The sequence below is a fragment of the Rhea americana genome, unplaced genomic scaffold, assembly GCF_003343005.1.
Source record: "Rhea americana isolate MKP2758 unplaced genomic scaffold, rheAme1 scaffold_17, whole genome shotgun sequence".
Taxonomy (NCBI): domain Eukaryota; kingdom Metazoa; phylum Chordata; class Aves; order Rheiformes; family Rheidae; genus Rhea; species Rhea americana.
In genome coordinates, this window is record NW_028185816.1 from 398,238 (window position 1) to 413,439 (window position 15,202).

General features: G+C 44.3%; 1 protein-coding gene across 1 annotated transcript in view; it reads left to right on the forward strand.

The window, feature by feature from the left end:
* Positions 1-15,202, forward strand: part of TEAD1 (TEA domain transcription factor 1) — a 154,442-nt gene that overhangs the window by 94,422 nt on the left and 44,818 nt on the right. The window contains exon 3 of the mRNA XM_085300818.1: positions 12,815-12,879. Coding sequence (XP_085156944.1) covers positions 12,815-12,879 — 65 coding nt within the window. The remainder of the gene's footprint in view (positions 1-12,814; positions 12,880-15,202) is intronic.

Genomic DNA, 15,202 nt, shown 5'->3' on the forward strand with positions numbered 1-15,202 from the left:
CAGCCGTGGGAGCCGCTGGGCTTGCCCCCTTTCAGCGTCGAGGCGTAGCTGGGGCGTTCTCAGCAGCCCCGGCTAGAACGCCTTCACGGCCAGTACTGCCAAAAGGGAGCTGGTGCCAGGTGGACTTGAGATCAGGTTTAGAGAGATACTGCAAACATTGCCTGTATTTTAGAACAGGACAGGGTAACCTCTCTCTGTACTTGCATAGGCAGAAACTCGTGAATTAGGGGATTCTGAACACATTACCACTTACTCTTTGGCAAGGGGGCTAATCTGAATTCCTGTCAGTGTCAGCAGGATGAAACTAACTCTACGCTGTTTAACACTTTAGTAACCTTCTTCGTTTGTCAGTCTCAGCTGCTCGCCTGTGAAGCCCAGTACCGCTTCTTCACTTTGCACCACGGTTTCCTGTATGTCAGGATTCACCCAGGAAGCCACTGGCCAAGTGAGATGCAGGAGCCTTGTCCAGAGCTTTGCTCATTAGGAAATAGTGCCTGCAAAATAAAAGCATTACACCCAGTTATGTTTAAAATGCACACTCCTTGCTTTACAAGGTCTGGGCCTGAAGACTTGAAGCAGGTAAAATGAACGGTCAGGGATCCAAGTGCCAGGTTGCCCTCTGAGCTGTGCAAGCTTCCAGAGCAGCAGGGGAGCAGGACACCTCCGAGCTGTGGGACAGCCTGGGCAGTCATTAGGGCAGGCCTGCAGGGTATGAGGTTGGGTGGAAGGGCAGTGATCTCTGAAGCTGAGCTAATACAGGATGGAGAGTTAGAAACAACTAGAAACAACAGAGGAAGTAGAAGGACCAGCATGGTTTGTCCTCACTGTTTGACATAAATAACTGATTTTAGGAAAGGCAGAGATCACCCTGAAAGGGAGAGGAGAGGAAAAAAGTGCATAAAGAGCCATCGTTCAAGAAAATAAGAATCATTTTATGCACCAAAGACTACAGATAACCATATCAGCAGATTAGACAAAACGGWTTATTAAAGTCACATGAGCAAACTATAGGGTTTGATGGGGTGGAARTTTGTAAGTGGCATTAATAAACATTGAATCGTTCCAGATCTCTGTGGATTTAGCTTTCCTTCTTTGGTGAATGAGGTTGCCGTGCTCACAGTTGTGGCCGATGCGTCGTGGTCTTAGCGATCTCAGATACGGTGACTGCACTGGGGCATCCCCTCTTCTGTCCTCGTCCTAATGCCAACCGGGGGCCCGCAGCCCCCAGCGAGGCACGTCTGAGCTGTGCGGGGAAATCCTTCGGCTCCTCTTGGAAGGACAGTTGTTGCCGTCAGGACTGCAAGTCACTGCCGCGCTGAAGAGAAGGCAAGTGCAGGGGAGACATACCGGGTAGAAAGCAGGACTGATACTTCGTATAACTTTTTTCACTGCGTAAGATTGGGAGAAAAATCACAACCTAGAAGGACTATTATACTCATTTAATGGCACCTTTCTTTGATTGTAAATAAGGACTTACTATCTTATCCATTTTGCAGATAAAACTGTATTTGCCTGCAATCTAATRCATGTTGGGGATGCGCTGGGGAAAATTTCCTTCTGATTCTCCAGAGTATGCCTGCAAATTTTGAAAGGCACCAATGGGTATTTTCTGTGATAACAAAATGAGCAGAGCACTGTTTATACTTCTTGGAACATCCTGCAGACCGCTTCAATTGCTGGAGGCTTGGAGCCCAGGGAGAAAGAGGAGGATGAAGGGCCAGGCAGGCATTTTTCAGTCTGATGAGTAGATTATAAGGAACATTTTCAAATGTAAACAGAATGTATTATGATGTGTTATTATTTGATTACTCAACTCTTCACTGCTGTCTCTCATGGCTATGCTTCAAAATAAGCAGCGGCATCTTCAGATCTGTAACAGCTTGTCATGTTCTGATACCTGAGTTAATAACGACATCAAGGTTTCTTCTTCTCCCTTGGGACTGATGTCCTGGGACTCCTTCAAAAGTGTAGGGATATTGTACTTCTGCTCATTTTAGCTCAAATGTCAACTTGACCTGTATAGGATCAGGAAGAAGGCAGGAATGGAGAAGTAATCTGGACAGGTTCGTATCATACCTGGGAGTGCAGAAAAGCCCAGCTGTTYTTTTCTTAGGCTAAAAGGAGTTAAATTATTCAGTTTTAAGTAAGCTTTGAGTCTGCGTTTGCAAGAAATGAGTTACCGTCTAGCTCAAGTGTGTTGTGGAGCTCTCTTGTGGGTTCATAAATTGGAGCAAAGTATTTATTGTACTATAGCTAGAACTACATTGTTAGCTGTAAAAGCTCCACAAAATGTTACTTTGTACTTGTGAAATAACTTGGAAACCAAGGTTAGAGCTGAAGGTATGCCAAGTTCTTTCATATTTTGGTCAAATATTTCTSCATTTGGCCCATCCACTGTCAGAACCTGTCATCTAAGACAAACTGATTCCAAATATCATGGATATAATGCAAATTGAAATACCTCTTTGCACCTGCYGTGAAAATAAAGCACCTTAACTGCACGGGACACCAGCAACAAATAATTCCTAAGCTAAATAAACAAGTTTTGCAGAGAGCTATGGGAAATGCCAGTACAGAGTCCGTGGCACTGAAAATGAAGGCAGTGAGCATCATCACCCCTCCCAAGCAGATGAATTCCCACCTGCCCTGGGTGCTGTATGATGGGACAGCAGTCTATATTATATTATTATATTATAATATTGACCTGCCCTAGAAAACCTCTGAATTTGGCCAGAATCCCAATCACTGAGCAGAAGTGACCTGCTCTCTTAAAATCTCATTATAGTAAATGCTGAGTTGAGAAATCATGTCACAGCTTTTCCCATTTGTAATGTCAGCAGTGGAAGAAATTTTCCTACTTAATGCCTCAGCTTTGTTCTCTATCAATGCTGCTACTACTGAAATACTAAAAAATTGCACTATAGTGCAAGGTGGAGTATATCACCAGTGTGACTGCAGACCACCATTAAAGGGGGAGAGAAGTTCAAAACTAGATCTGACAATACACTGACATGTCTTTGAGAATTTACTGGATTTTGTGGCAGGTGTGAATTGGATGCGTGAGCCTTTCGAAGAGAGGGAACTCCATTATTTTTACAACTACATACTCTTGTTTAACACACAAATCTTAATTCCTCTTTGCAGGAGTGAGGGGAGACTGTGAGTGGATGTGTCTAGAACTTCCATGTGGATTTTCTGGTGGTTATATGACTTGGTCAGACAGGTTTCTTCCAAAGTGATATTGTAGCAGCAATGTAATGCTGCTCTGTAAAGCAAGTCTTTCATTATGTTATTTTGTGCAGTCATTTTTGAGTCTTTCAAGTTCCATCTCTCTGTGCAATATAAATTAGTCAAAAGAAACCCACATGCACTATTTCAAGGATACACCTTTCACAGTTCTTGAGTAACAGGCTCATATTTAGAACCTCAATGAAGCATCAATACACAACTTAAAGTAACTTTGGGGATTTTTTGATCATTTCTACTTCTTTCAGGATTCAAAACTTTTTTTTTGTATATGCGGTTTATGAACATGTAAACACTAGGATATACATGCAGTGCAAAGGCATTTTAAAACACTAGTTTGGTAGGATAATATTTTAATGTTAAATATGAGGGGGRAAAAGGCACAGTTGTATTAATAGTTAAAACAGTTTTCTCATAGAGTAAACAAAAGAAAGAAACCAGCATCCAAACTTCAACCTATGCAAATCGCTATTACTTAAACAATCGTAATTCCTTTAAAAATGGACTTCATTTTTCCTAGGAGAACAAACGGAAATGAAGCCACCTATTGAGAAATTCTATTTGGCTAATTTTTTGTCTATTATAATGCAAATAGTGGTTTTAATCCCCTTAACTCATCCATCATGCATGACAGGTCAGCCAGCCTATTGTCTGTGTATTTGAAGGATTTCTGTCCAAATCAGACTTTTTGTCAATAGTGTTGGGCAAAAGTCTTCTTGTTTCTGAACCTTTCACGTCACTGAGAAATTGGAACTCCCTTGGAAAATAACATAGTAATTACATATGCACACGAAAGTCACAAGCGTTCTTTGCAGCTGGGCTGCTAAGACTTACTATCATAGCAGGAAAAAAAAAGGGAGTCAGATTAAGGACATCTAGGTTTTTATATAATCCTTTAAACATCTGTAGTTGATCCAGATAGATGGCAAAGGTCAAGTTTGGGGATTTTTTTTGTATGGTGGTTTATTTGTATATTCTGAAGCCTGAAAATTGCTGTTTGTTTTAAAATGCATTTTTGATTACAATAAAATACAGTTTATAGTGAACAGAAAACTGTGCAATTACAAGACAGCAAAAAAATTCCATGTATTTTTGTAACACTTAAATTTTATTTGCATGGGGCTTAGAGTAAATTATAAAAACTTTTTTTGTTAAGACTACTGACAGTGACAAAATATTAATTAAAAAATTGCTATTCAGAGAGGCTGAAGCCTCTCTGGATCATTCTTCTCTCTCTTTAAAATATGTTCTGTCTGTATTTTTAAAAACGCAGAAGAATAAAATTAATAAGCAACACTTATATGGAATATTTCCCAGTGTGAAGACCTGCCAAGCAGAATCCAATGCATTGCGTTAGTGTCACTGAGGATTTTCGAAMCAGATGTGTATTTGGGTCTTTTGTAGTTATCTTTAAAACTCAGGCTGGGATAAAACCCAAAAGGTTAAGACTTTAACATTTATCGTTCCCTGCTACTATTAGGTCATTTCCCGTTTGCTGTATGAATTAAGTTGTGGCACTGCTTCAATCTGGGATCGCTTTGTTGTTGTTGTTTTTTAATGCAGTGCACTCCGAGTTCTTCTCTTTGGGGGTGTCACTCCGATATAACTTCACTGAATCACTGCAATCGTTCGCTCCTTAGCACCCGCCGGGATTATTTCGGTCATTTTGTTTCTCGGATCTTTTCTTTTCCCTGTCCTCTTGGGCAACCCACTCGCAGTACACTCTGCGAGCAGTTAGGTTGTGTATAATAATACTTAAGTGGCTTGCTGTAATCGCGTGTGCGCGCGCGCGCGTGTCCCCGCGCACGCAGGTGCTCGGGCGGCCCCGCGCCGCGGCCCCGGTGCGCCAGCGAGCGCCCCGCGGGCAGGGGCCAGCCCAGGGGGTCTGCGCCTGGGTGTTTCTGCTGCAGGGCAAGCGAAAAAGCAGCAGCGGTTACCCCCTGCCTTACGCTGCCCTTATTAAAGGCTACTGAAGCTGAGTGGTCTCACCGATTTTCCGATTCTGTCCATCTATCTAGTTCCCTCATCTTAAAGCATTGCATATATTTATACCGCTGGTAATTAAAAGAGCGTGTGGGGAGGCAGAGGGGGGATCAAGGGAATGTTTGCATTGGCTCATTTGGCAATTAAAAAATACACAAGTGAAAAAAAATTGCCATGAACTTGCCCAAAGGGCTATAAGAAATAACATCTTGCATAACTAGTACATAAAATGTGCTCTATGGTTTTGAATGAAATAACTGTGTTTGTTTTTAGGGTTGCTGAGCTTTTTTTTTTTTTTCAGATTCTTAACAGTTGGAATACAAATAGGCTTATGTTTCTGTAATTGTGGTAAACATATTTTTGAAATCACTGTTTGATTAACTGTAAATATTACCAGTTCAGAGGTTAAAAGCTGTTGTTGAAGTCATCCAGGGAAATCCAGCAGAAGTGTAAATATGGCARAAAAAGCTAAACAATATGGCAAAGGAATATTTGCTGACTTAAGAGCGCAGGATCAACACCAATATTTTTCCAGTGATGCTAAACCTCTTGTAACTGCTAAATTGGATTTGTAGTTGAATGAAGTATCAGCTGCTGTTGGACAAGCCCATAAAGGCAGGACGGCTGGCCTTTTGTAGGCAGGGCTTAAAGGACGATTGATATGTTTTAGCACTTTTGGGATTATTGTGATTAGGAGGAAGCCATTCTGAATGATAGAGAAAAGGGTGTAAAAAACACAGCCCGCAGCTGGTAAGCAGCATGTGTTTGCTATAAGGAGAGGTCACGACTAGCTGATCCTGCTGGTTCTGGCATTGATTGACAGTTAAGAAAACTTGATATTGTGAAGCAGACTTAYTTCTTTTAAATGATACTTCAGTTGCGTAAGGCCAAAATATTTTCAAAATCTGGAACACTAGGAGGTTGCAAGCTAACTGCTCAACGTTCAGAGATGTAACTGCAAATACRAGCTGGTAAAACATCACCTAGAAATCAGCATTCGGTCCAGATTTGTAAGCACACTAAGCAGGACTTACAGAATTAGCTTRCTTGTTTCTGTATTTGCCTTTTTCCTACAAGTTAGTCTTAACTAAAATGCTCCTTGTCATACAGCAGAAAATTTATGTTAAGTATGTGGAAATTTCAGGTTTGCTGAACTTGTAAACTATTGTGCCTTTGGTATATCTAAGGTATTTAGTTAGGAATAATAAACACAAAGCAAATTTTACTTTCTGGAAAGCAGTTTTATATTTATTAAACACCTGCCCCAGAAAAGATGCAGGCTGTTTCATCTTGTCTCCTCTACCCACTCGGAAATGTAGCTTATTTAGTTGATTGCTTGCTTTTTTTTCTTCTCTCTCTCTCTTTTTTTTTTTTTTTTTGGCCTCCTTTTTTTTTTTTTGAGCAACCATCTGAAAGCTCGCAAATGCACATTTAAATAGTTGGATCTCTGACTCTTTTTAGTGGGGCTGTACCTCTTTCAAAACTGGAGTTTAGCATACCACACAGGAAAGAACACAAGCTTGCCAACTCCTGCTGAGCGTTTTTTCAAGCCCGTGAAAAGAATGAATTATTCAGCAGTAAGCATGCTTACAGCTGGCCATTTGGGAGCTTTGATGTGCGAATCAGGCGGTTGCATGAATGCCCTTATTGTCATGTTATGTGTACACAGTGTGTGAATTATTGAAAATAGTGAGGCCTGAGCCTCATCTGGTAGAGATTACAGTGCAGGCATGCTGGGTGCAGGTCGGTAATTGAAAATCCCCAGATGCTGTTTATTTGGCCCGCCTCACGTGACCCTCTGCGGAAAGCTCGGCTGAGCAAAACCAAAACGCTGCCGGCGCGCGCGGGAGAGACCCAGCCCCCAGCCACCAACCCACCCTGCCCCGGCTTAAACACCTGCCCCTAATATTTTTAAAAGCTTAGATCAGATTTGCCTATAACGTTTAAATAGAGGATGCCTTACTTAGGGGTTTAGACTGCTTAGCCAGTTGTTGACTTACGGAGCGCTTTTATCTACAAGAGGCTTTTTGTTAGCTAATTTGGCTTTCGAGCGTCTTTGGGAAGCGTCGCGGGCGAGCGCCGGGTGAGCCTGACGCCCCGCCAAGATGGAGCAGGAGGCTTCCCGGGGGCAGCCGCGCGCCACGCCGGCCACCCCTTGATGCCCGCCCGCCCGCAACGCGCCGGCAGCCACCCTCAGGCCAAGGAGGAGGTTAAAATCAGCCTCTCCCTGCTGCCGGGCTGGGACGGAGATGGGGATGGGGATGGGGATGGGGACAGGAATGGAGATGGGCACCCAGATAGGCATGGGCACGGGGATGAAGATGGGGACAAGGAGGGGGATGAGGATGGGGATGGGGACAGACGGGGATGGGGGTGGAGACGGGGATGGGTACAGAGATGGAGACAAGGACGGGGTGGGAACGGGGATGGAGATGGGGATAGAGATAGGGATGGGGACAGGGATGGAGATGGGGATCAGGATGGGGACGGGGACGGATCGGGACACCCGCCTGGAAGACAAAGAGCTCCGCGCGGCTCCTCGCCGCGCTCCCATGAGTCGTCCCGCTGAAGCGTGGCGGCAGCGCCGGCCCGCGGTGCAGCACCTTCCTTGGCCGGCTCTTAACCAAGCAAATCCCTCTCCCACCCCCRGCTACCGAATTTGGCTTACAGGCAAACTTGCGGCACCTCGCAATCATCGGGGCGTCCTGGCAGCTCGCGCTGAGGGCACCAGAAACCGAGGCTGCCAAAGGGCCTCGCCACGGTGGAAAACCTGGGCAGGAATGGGACTCGGTAGATAAAATGTTGGTTTTGTGAGAGGTTTAACATGCAGAGCTGTATCCAGACCTTGTGCTAAGTATATGAAATACCTTTTCAAGCCGCAGTCTCGTGGAATTTGGAGAAATTTGTAGTATATCATTATTTTTAAAAAATAGGTTTTCTACTTAGTCATTACTTGATCTTTTTGTTGTTGGATATGAAAACTTTTTAAAATTAGCTGCTTATTTTCAGATTATTAAATGGTTTAATTTCCCATGCTTACCTATTTTTATCCCTTTCAGACGGTGCCCATTACTGGGAACTCTGATTGCAGCACTTTAATTTGCGCTATTAATGCTCTAAATAAAGGCCCCAGGCCGTCGCGCTGGCCGGTGGCCCGCAGGGATGCTTTCTCGCTCCAGCATTTGCTGGGGCTGGTTTATTTCGGGTGGTGCTTCTTGGGGCCGGGGCAGCCGGGCCGGGCCGGGCTTGGGAAAGCGGACGGAGGCCTTTGGCCCTGGAGCTGCGGGACGTTCGGCGGCAGGAGCCCAGGCCTCGTGCCCAGGGCCGGAGAGTCCGGGGTTTAGGTACTGAGTACAGCCTCGCTGGTTAAGCCCTGTGCCTTTTTCTACCTGAACTCCCTTTTTAGGCACTTTCTACCGTGATTAAAAGAGATGTTCGTTTGCCTAAAATGCATCTTCCACTGTGTCTAGGGAGAAATATRTTYTGCTATTGAACTCGCACTACAGAARGGCATGATGGATAAGAGCCTGAATTTAAAAGAAACAAACAAGAAGCAGCCTATATAAGATAATGTCTGTGGTCCTATTCGGATCCTTTCAAGATCCCTAGGAGGATTCCTGTGCTGTGAAGATGTTTTATGTGACTGGGCACTTCTCCAAAACTCTCTCTTTGATACCTGAACCAAAACCGTCGAAGTCAGAGACTGTCACAGCAGATGACAAGAAGAAGGAGGTGAACACGTACAGTTCATAAACCTGACCTCTTCTTTTCTGCCAGGCAATTTCCCAGATATATATGACAGGGAGAAAGAGTGAGGGCGTGTATGGGGAAAATATTTCCATGGCTGAGCTGTTCTTAGAGAAAAACAGATACGTTCATTGATAGCCATTATTCACCCTCAGATTTCTAATGGCCAGTGTAAGAAGTTCCTTGAACCTCCTTTTGTTTCAGTTTCTTCTCATTCCCTGAAAGAAGGAAAGTGTCTTTTTAGGATTATTCTGCCTTCATTTCTTTAAAATTCTCTCTTTGTCTTGGTCATCTGCAGATACATTGGTTTTTGTTAGCGTCTGTCAGAGCTGGTAAAGAGGAGCATCATAAAGTGCATAAACTTTACCTCTGGGAGGTCTGTTTTGTTCACGTTAGGCAATACTAATATTTGTGTTAGTGGCATTTGGTAGTCTAAGGAAGACATTAAGGCTTTTCAGGTCATTCTGGACAGATAGAGGCTGTTTACTGAGCCTCGTATCACTTGCTCTGGTTAAACCTGGTGCATATTTCTTTATTGTGTTGAAAACATGGTGGCTAGGAAAAAGTGTAAGTCACTTTGCATAGTTCCTTATAGAGTTCCACCTGCCCGTCGGCGAGCTCCAATTATCGTACTCCGGTGATTCTTCTCAAGCCAGACTTCACCTGAAGTGAAAGTGAGCAAAACCACCATCTAGTTAGTCATACCTCTACTGGGCTAGATGGTGGCTGGAGAAATCTCCTCTTAATTCATGCCAGAGCACTTCATGTATGGACTGGGGCTGAACTGGAGACAGCACTTGACTGGTATTTTGAATATTACAGACTAGACTTTCATTGCTTGGTGTTTTTTATAAAGCTGCTTTACCTGTCAAGTGGCTACATGGGATTCTGAGCTTTCTTTTAAAAATAGTTTTCTAGCCCTCTTGACTGRGAAAAAAAATGTGAAACTGTGAAAAGATTTAACTCTTCCTTGCTCGGCTACAGCTGTGATCCCCCAGAGGATGGCCCTAATGGGCTGGGGCTGGCAGGAGCAGCCTGTGCTGTGACCGTATGTTTGAAACATCTTCCATGCAGACCGAAGCAGAAGAGAYGCTAATGTGTTCTTTACATGACCTTATAGATTCATTGACCTTGCAGAGTTACCAGCTGCTGATAAGGGCAACCAAACAACCTTTTTTACACCAGAAACTATTCCAGGTTTTTAATTTATGCATCTACTTAAAGAGCAGTAAAGTTTTTCCTATGGAGAGACATTCTTTAATTTGAGCACAATGTGCATTTAAAAAAATGGTGCTCATATCACCTACTTACAGTGACTGTATGAGCGCAGTTCCAGCCCTGGTCTGTCTATATGGTGAGCTCTGAAACCTACTGGATCCCAGTATGTTCCCGTGTTTGCATTCCTGTTTGCCTCAACATGAGGGCTCCCTGCCTGCGGGCAATGAAATGTGACCTCCTGATTTTCTTTTTAAGCACCTTATTACTCTCTGCAAGCCTCATACTCACTAAAGGAACAGTGCAGAGGCACAAAATACCAGCCCTCGCCAAATAGAAAACCCAAAGCACCCTTTAATATGACGTGCTGCCATTGTATGCCTTTTCCCTCTTTCTTCTCGTTGCTGTGGCCTCTCCYGCAGTTTTTTCCCCCAGGTTGTATGGTATTTTTCCACTGTAGAAATGTTTCACTTAATGCTAACGAAGAGTAGTGTGGTGCTGCTGCAGCAGCTCCATTTCTGGCCCCACCTAACACCTGCAAGAGAATTTGCAGTCCGGTCGCTGTGGGGTAGCTGCCATTACTGCACGCGGCTATAGGAGGAAGGACAGCCGCAGAAGTGGAAATTCCTTCTCCATCTTGGACGTTAGCATTCACAATCAGTCCAAACCAGTCTCATCCCAGAATATTTAAATGAAGTCAATGCGGCTATTGTATAATACAAGTTGTCTGTACTGAGTTACTGGTCCTAGAAGTCCGGCTGTTCCTGCTTTTGGATTGGTCGTTATGGGTGAAGCGATGTTTAAAGTCTCTCCAGTTTTCTTCTACCTTTTCTATTTAAAGAATGGATGATGAGAAAGAAAATTGGAGAATACAGAGGTACAGAAGCTGAACATCGCAGTAGTTTCACCCCATGAACACAAAGGCTGTTGTTCACTGCGAGTAGCAAGTACCTTCTTGGCACAGTGCACTGCAAAACTGCTGTCCAACCTAATGACAAGGTCCTTGCATGAAATGAGGTAACTAGCTGCTCCCTTTGCATGTGGAAACCCCTCATTTATGTGCAGAAATGCTGGTTATTTGTGTAACTGTTTGCTCATGCAAAATTTGCCTCTTGAAGTTTGTCCTGAAGAAACCTGTTAAATAGTTACAAACCTCACATCATGATTACAGTTGCCTGTTCCAGAGAAGTCTGGCACTAGGTCCAGACCAAAACACAAAGGGAATCGGAAAAACTGTAGCTCTACTCTGAAGAACATCAGTATTTCATATTCCAGCACTCCCTTAGCAAACAGACTATCAAGGAGAAAGGAGCACTCTGCCGCTGGCAGTGACACATTTCATGCTAAGGGTGTAAAATGAAGTTCAGAGAGGAAGATAGAAGGAAAAAGGAAACTGAAAGTCTAGTTTAACTAGTTGTGTTCAACGTTCCACTCATGAAAACAGGCATGCTACTTAAAAACTTCCCTCTCTCCCCCCAACAACATCAAACTGATGGAGTCTGAACCCCTGGCTGATGTAATAGCTTTCTACTCTCCCCAGCTATGCACTCATCTGCTTTAAAAAACTTGGTGGGTGACGAGATATTTTCTTAACCTCCCCTCCCCTGCTACTGAATCAGTTTTTCTCGGTTTTTACACATGGGTTGCTTCTCCCCGTGCTAGATGCAAAKAAGTCTATAACGTAAGACTTGTTGAACAAGTATATTTAAGTTATTACAACTCACACAGAAGAAACATACTATACAGTGAAAATAAACAGGGCGCCACGTAAAACTTTGTTATCTCCTATGTCAGCAAAATTTAGGAAGGAAATTATTTGGAGAGAAAATGTTAGTTTGTATTAAGTACATAATGGGTGACTGAAGAAGAGTCAAATAGCCATTTTAGAAACTTGGAAATACTGTACATTTCCAAGAGAAATAGAGTTCTAAATAACAAACCGCCGTGTTCATGAGTCCCGCTGCGGCAGAGCGCCCCAGCACCGCAGTGTGACTGCTCTTGTGCTTAAGTTAAGGATGTGATTAGTAAGCTGTGGAAGACAYAGCGTGCTTCCTGGTAAAGCAGAGAGATTTTGTGGTCCTCCTTGTAGAATTCAAACGCTGAGAAAAGCTGACGTGCAGCTGTTAACCTCTGGGTGGTCAGAGGTTCGGCTTGGATGGCACACCAGCTTCCCAAGATGAGCCACCCCTCCAGCGGCTCTCCGCACAGACCTTGAGTGGACGTGTTGGTCTGGTGGAGCCAGAAACCAGAGAAATCTAGACGTAGTGTCGCCCTCCCTCCAGCCGTAGGAGACCCTCCTTCCACCCAGTGAGGACCCTGGCCACGGCCACTGGCTCGGGACCTGCCTCGCTGCTGCTCTCCCCTCCTCCAGCAAACGCAGCTGCCGGAGAATACTTGAGCCATCTGTGCGCAGTTTATGTGGCTGGTCCAATGTCTGTTAAGGAGAGGAAAGAGCAATATTGATGAATAATGAGAAATATTGATGAATAGTTTGTAAAGTGGAGTATGTGTAAAAAGAAGAAGTCTCATATGCACAGAGCTCATATTTTTAAATGTCATATTTTGATGGTACTTGTGGATGTGGTGCTACTCATCCCTTATCATGAATTTTTCTTTGTTTCAGGTAGGAATGAACTGATAGCGAGATACATCAAACTTAGAACAGGGAAGACACGGACCAGGAAGCAGGTAAAATAACCCAGTGGGGAAGTATGCATGTCAGTGAATGACAAAACATGGCATTTTTGGCTGCAGTGGCTGTCTGTGCTTCAGCTCTGATGAGATGATGTATTGACTTCACTGTTATGATTAAATATGTGCTTTTTAGAAAATATTTAAAACTATTTTTTGTGTTGTGCATCATTTCAGTGACAGTTTGAGGTGCATTTTTTATTAACCTACGTGTACATGAAGCTATCATCCCCCTAATTAAAAAAAAAAAAAAAAAAAGATGTTTCAGAAATCAAAGCAGAAAATAAAGCATTGTGCCTTATCTTTCTAGAAGGATGATTATATAATTTAACGATAATTTTGAGGTGGTGAATAATGAAACTTCTACATGTCCAGCCAATTTGCCTATATATTAAAGGTTACAATCCTTGGATATGAGAGGTAAATAAGTAACAAGTATCTAGCAGGACTGATGTAATCATGCTGTCAGCTCATGGGTAGCACTTGCTACAGAATGAAATAACAATAATAAAAAATCCCCATAAGAGCCTTCAGGCTCCTAATCTGTGACCACAGTAAGATTTCATTCATCAGAGAGACAGAGTAAACCTCTAGCCAGTCTTAAGTCTTTCTCAGATGATTATCGCATAACCATTAACTTATCTTATGTGACTAAATCCCTTAATTTATAATATCCACAGTGATCAGCAGTCCCACAGAAGACACACTCTGTCTTGGTGTAGTTTATGTTGTGGTTACTAAACTACTGCGCTGTTTGGAGTCGCTTTGCGAAGCACAGAGCCCCCTTGCTCTCGCTAACGTTACGTGCTCGGTCCCAGTTCTCCCCATCCCCGCGCGTGATGGAGGGAAGGCAAAGGCTTGCATGTGACGCGGGTCTGGCAACGTGGAGAAAGGTGGTGCTGAGTCGGCACAAACGCGGGTGCCCTGCTGCCAGCGCTCATATTCAAAGCACTTTGAGTCGGGTGRTATTTTGCCCTGGGTGATGATGGCCTTTGTGTATTAGGAAGAAAACATATGTACAAGGGATGAAAAAAAAGCCATGAGAAGGGAGAGAAACTGCAGCACATAGTGAAGGAACAAACAAACAATTGGCAAAGAAATCTAAAACTAAAGAAGAGCCACGTCCTGCCCTGTTACACTTATATGAGCTCTGTTAGCGTGGGGTTACGCTGATGACCTTAAAATTGCATCAGGAATCCAAACGCAGACTGCATGGGCTAGATCCTTGGCCAGCGTGTACTGGCAGAGATGCAGTGAGGCCAAGAGGGCTGCAATGACTTGCATATGGTGATGTTCTGGCTCTGTACTTGTGCATCCATCTACAGCGTTTCACAAATCACTTTCGGCCAAGTGTTTAGAAAAGTTTGATTCTCGTTACTTTAGAAATTCTACTGAGCAATTAAACTTACTACGATTGTGCTCCTTGTGTAACCTTTGACACCACTAATTTCCCACTGAAAGCATGTGAAAACTTGGTCTACATGTTTGACTATAAAGTTGCCTAGTAAGCAATAGTATAACCCCRAATTACTGCAAACTGGCTCCTGAGCTGCTTCACAAGGAGCTCTCTGAAGGCAGCCTCCAGAAGCCATGTTCATTTATGGGCCACTATGTGCTTCCCACTAAAAATACAGGGTGTTTTGATACGACTGTCATGGAATAGGCTTTAAAAGGGGAGGAAATAAAGCTTTGTTTCCTCTTTTCTTTTGCTTGCCCTATTTCCCAGACAGGAATCGTAACTAACGTGAACACGTACAGCCCCCGGCGCAGTATGCCCGAGGCCAAGTACGAGTAAGGCGGCTGCCTCCTTAGCAGCTTTGCCACCGCGGTTTTTGAGCGTTCACGTCGAGGTCTGATCACACGATGCCGAGCAGGACCGTGCTATGCCAAGTTCAAAGCCTCGTCATCCATACCGTGAATTTCGGTACATGCCAGAGCAAACGCGAAGCGAAGCAGGGCCCAGAGCCTTCGCTGCACAGGCACTAACTTTCCCTGACAATTTTGGTCCAGTGCAGGACYGGGTTTCCCCAGATCCCTTACTGCAATGTAGCACGTCATGGTAAGGGGCCAAACCTGGGCATTGCCCATGTTGGCCTCAGGGTACCGGTCCCCACCTGCTCGAGCGTTTGGAGGGCAAATTTGATACTGAAGCCTACGGAGAAAGCCAGCGAAGGTCCCTCCTCTGAGACCCGTATGGCGCCAGCGCTTTGCTGCCGGCTGCGGGGCTCAGAGCCGCGGACGGCCCGTAAAGGGCGGCGTTTCGGGGCGCTGAGCCGAGCGACGCCGCCGGCCGCAGGCAGGACGAGGGCCGGCGGCGGGG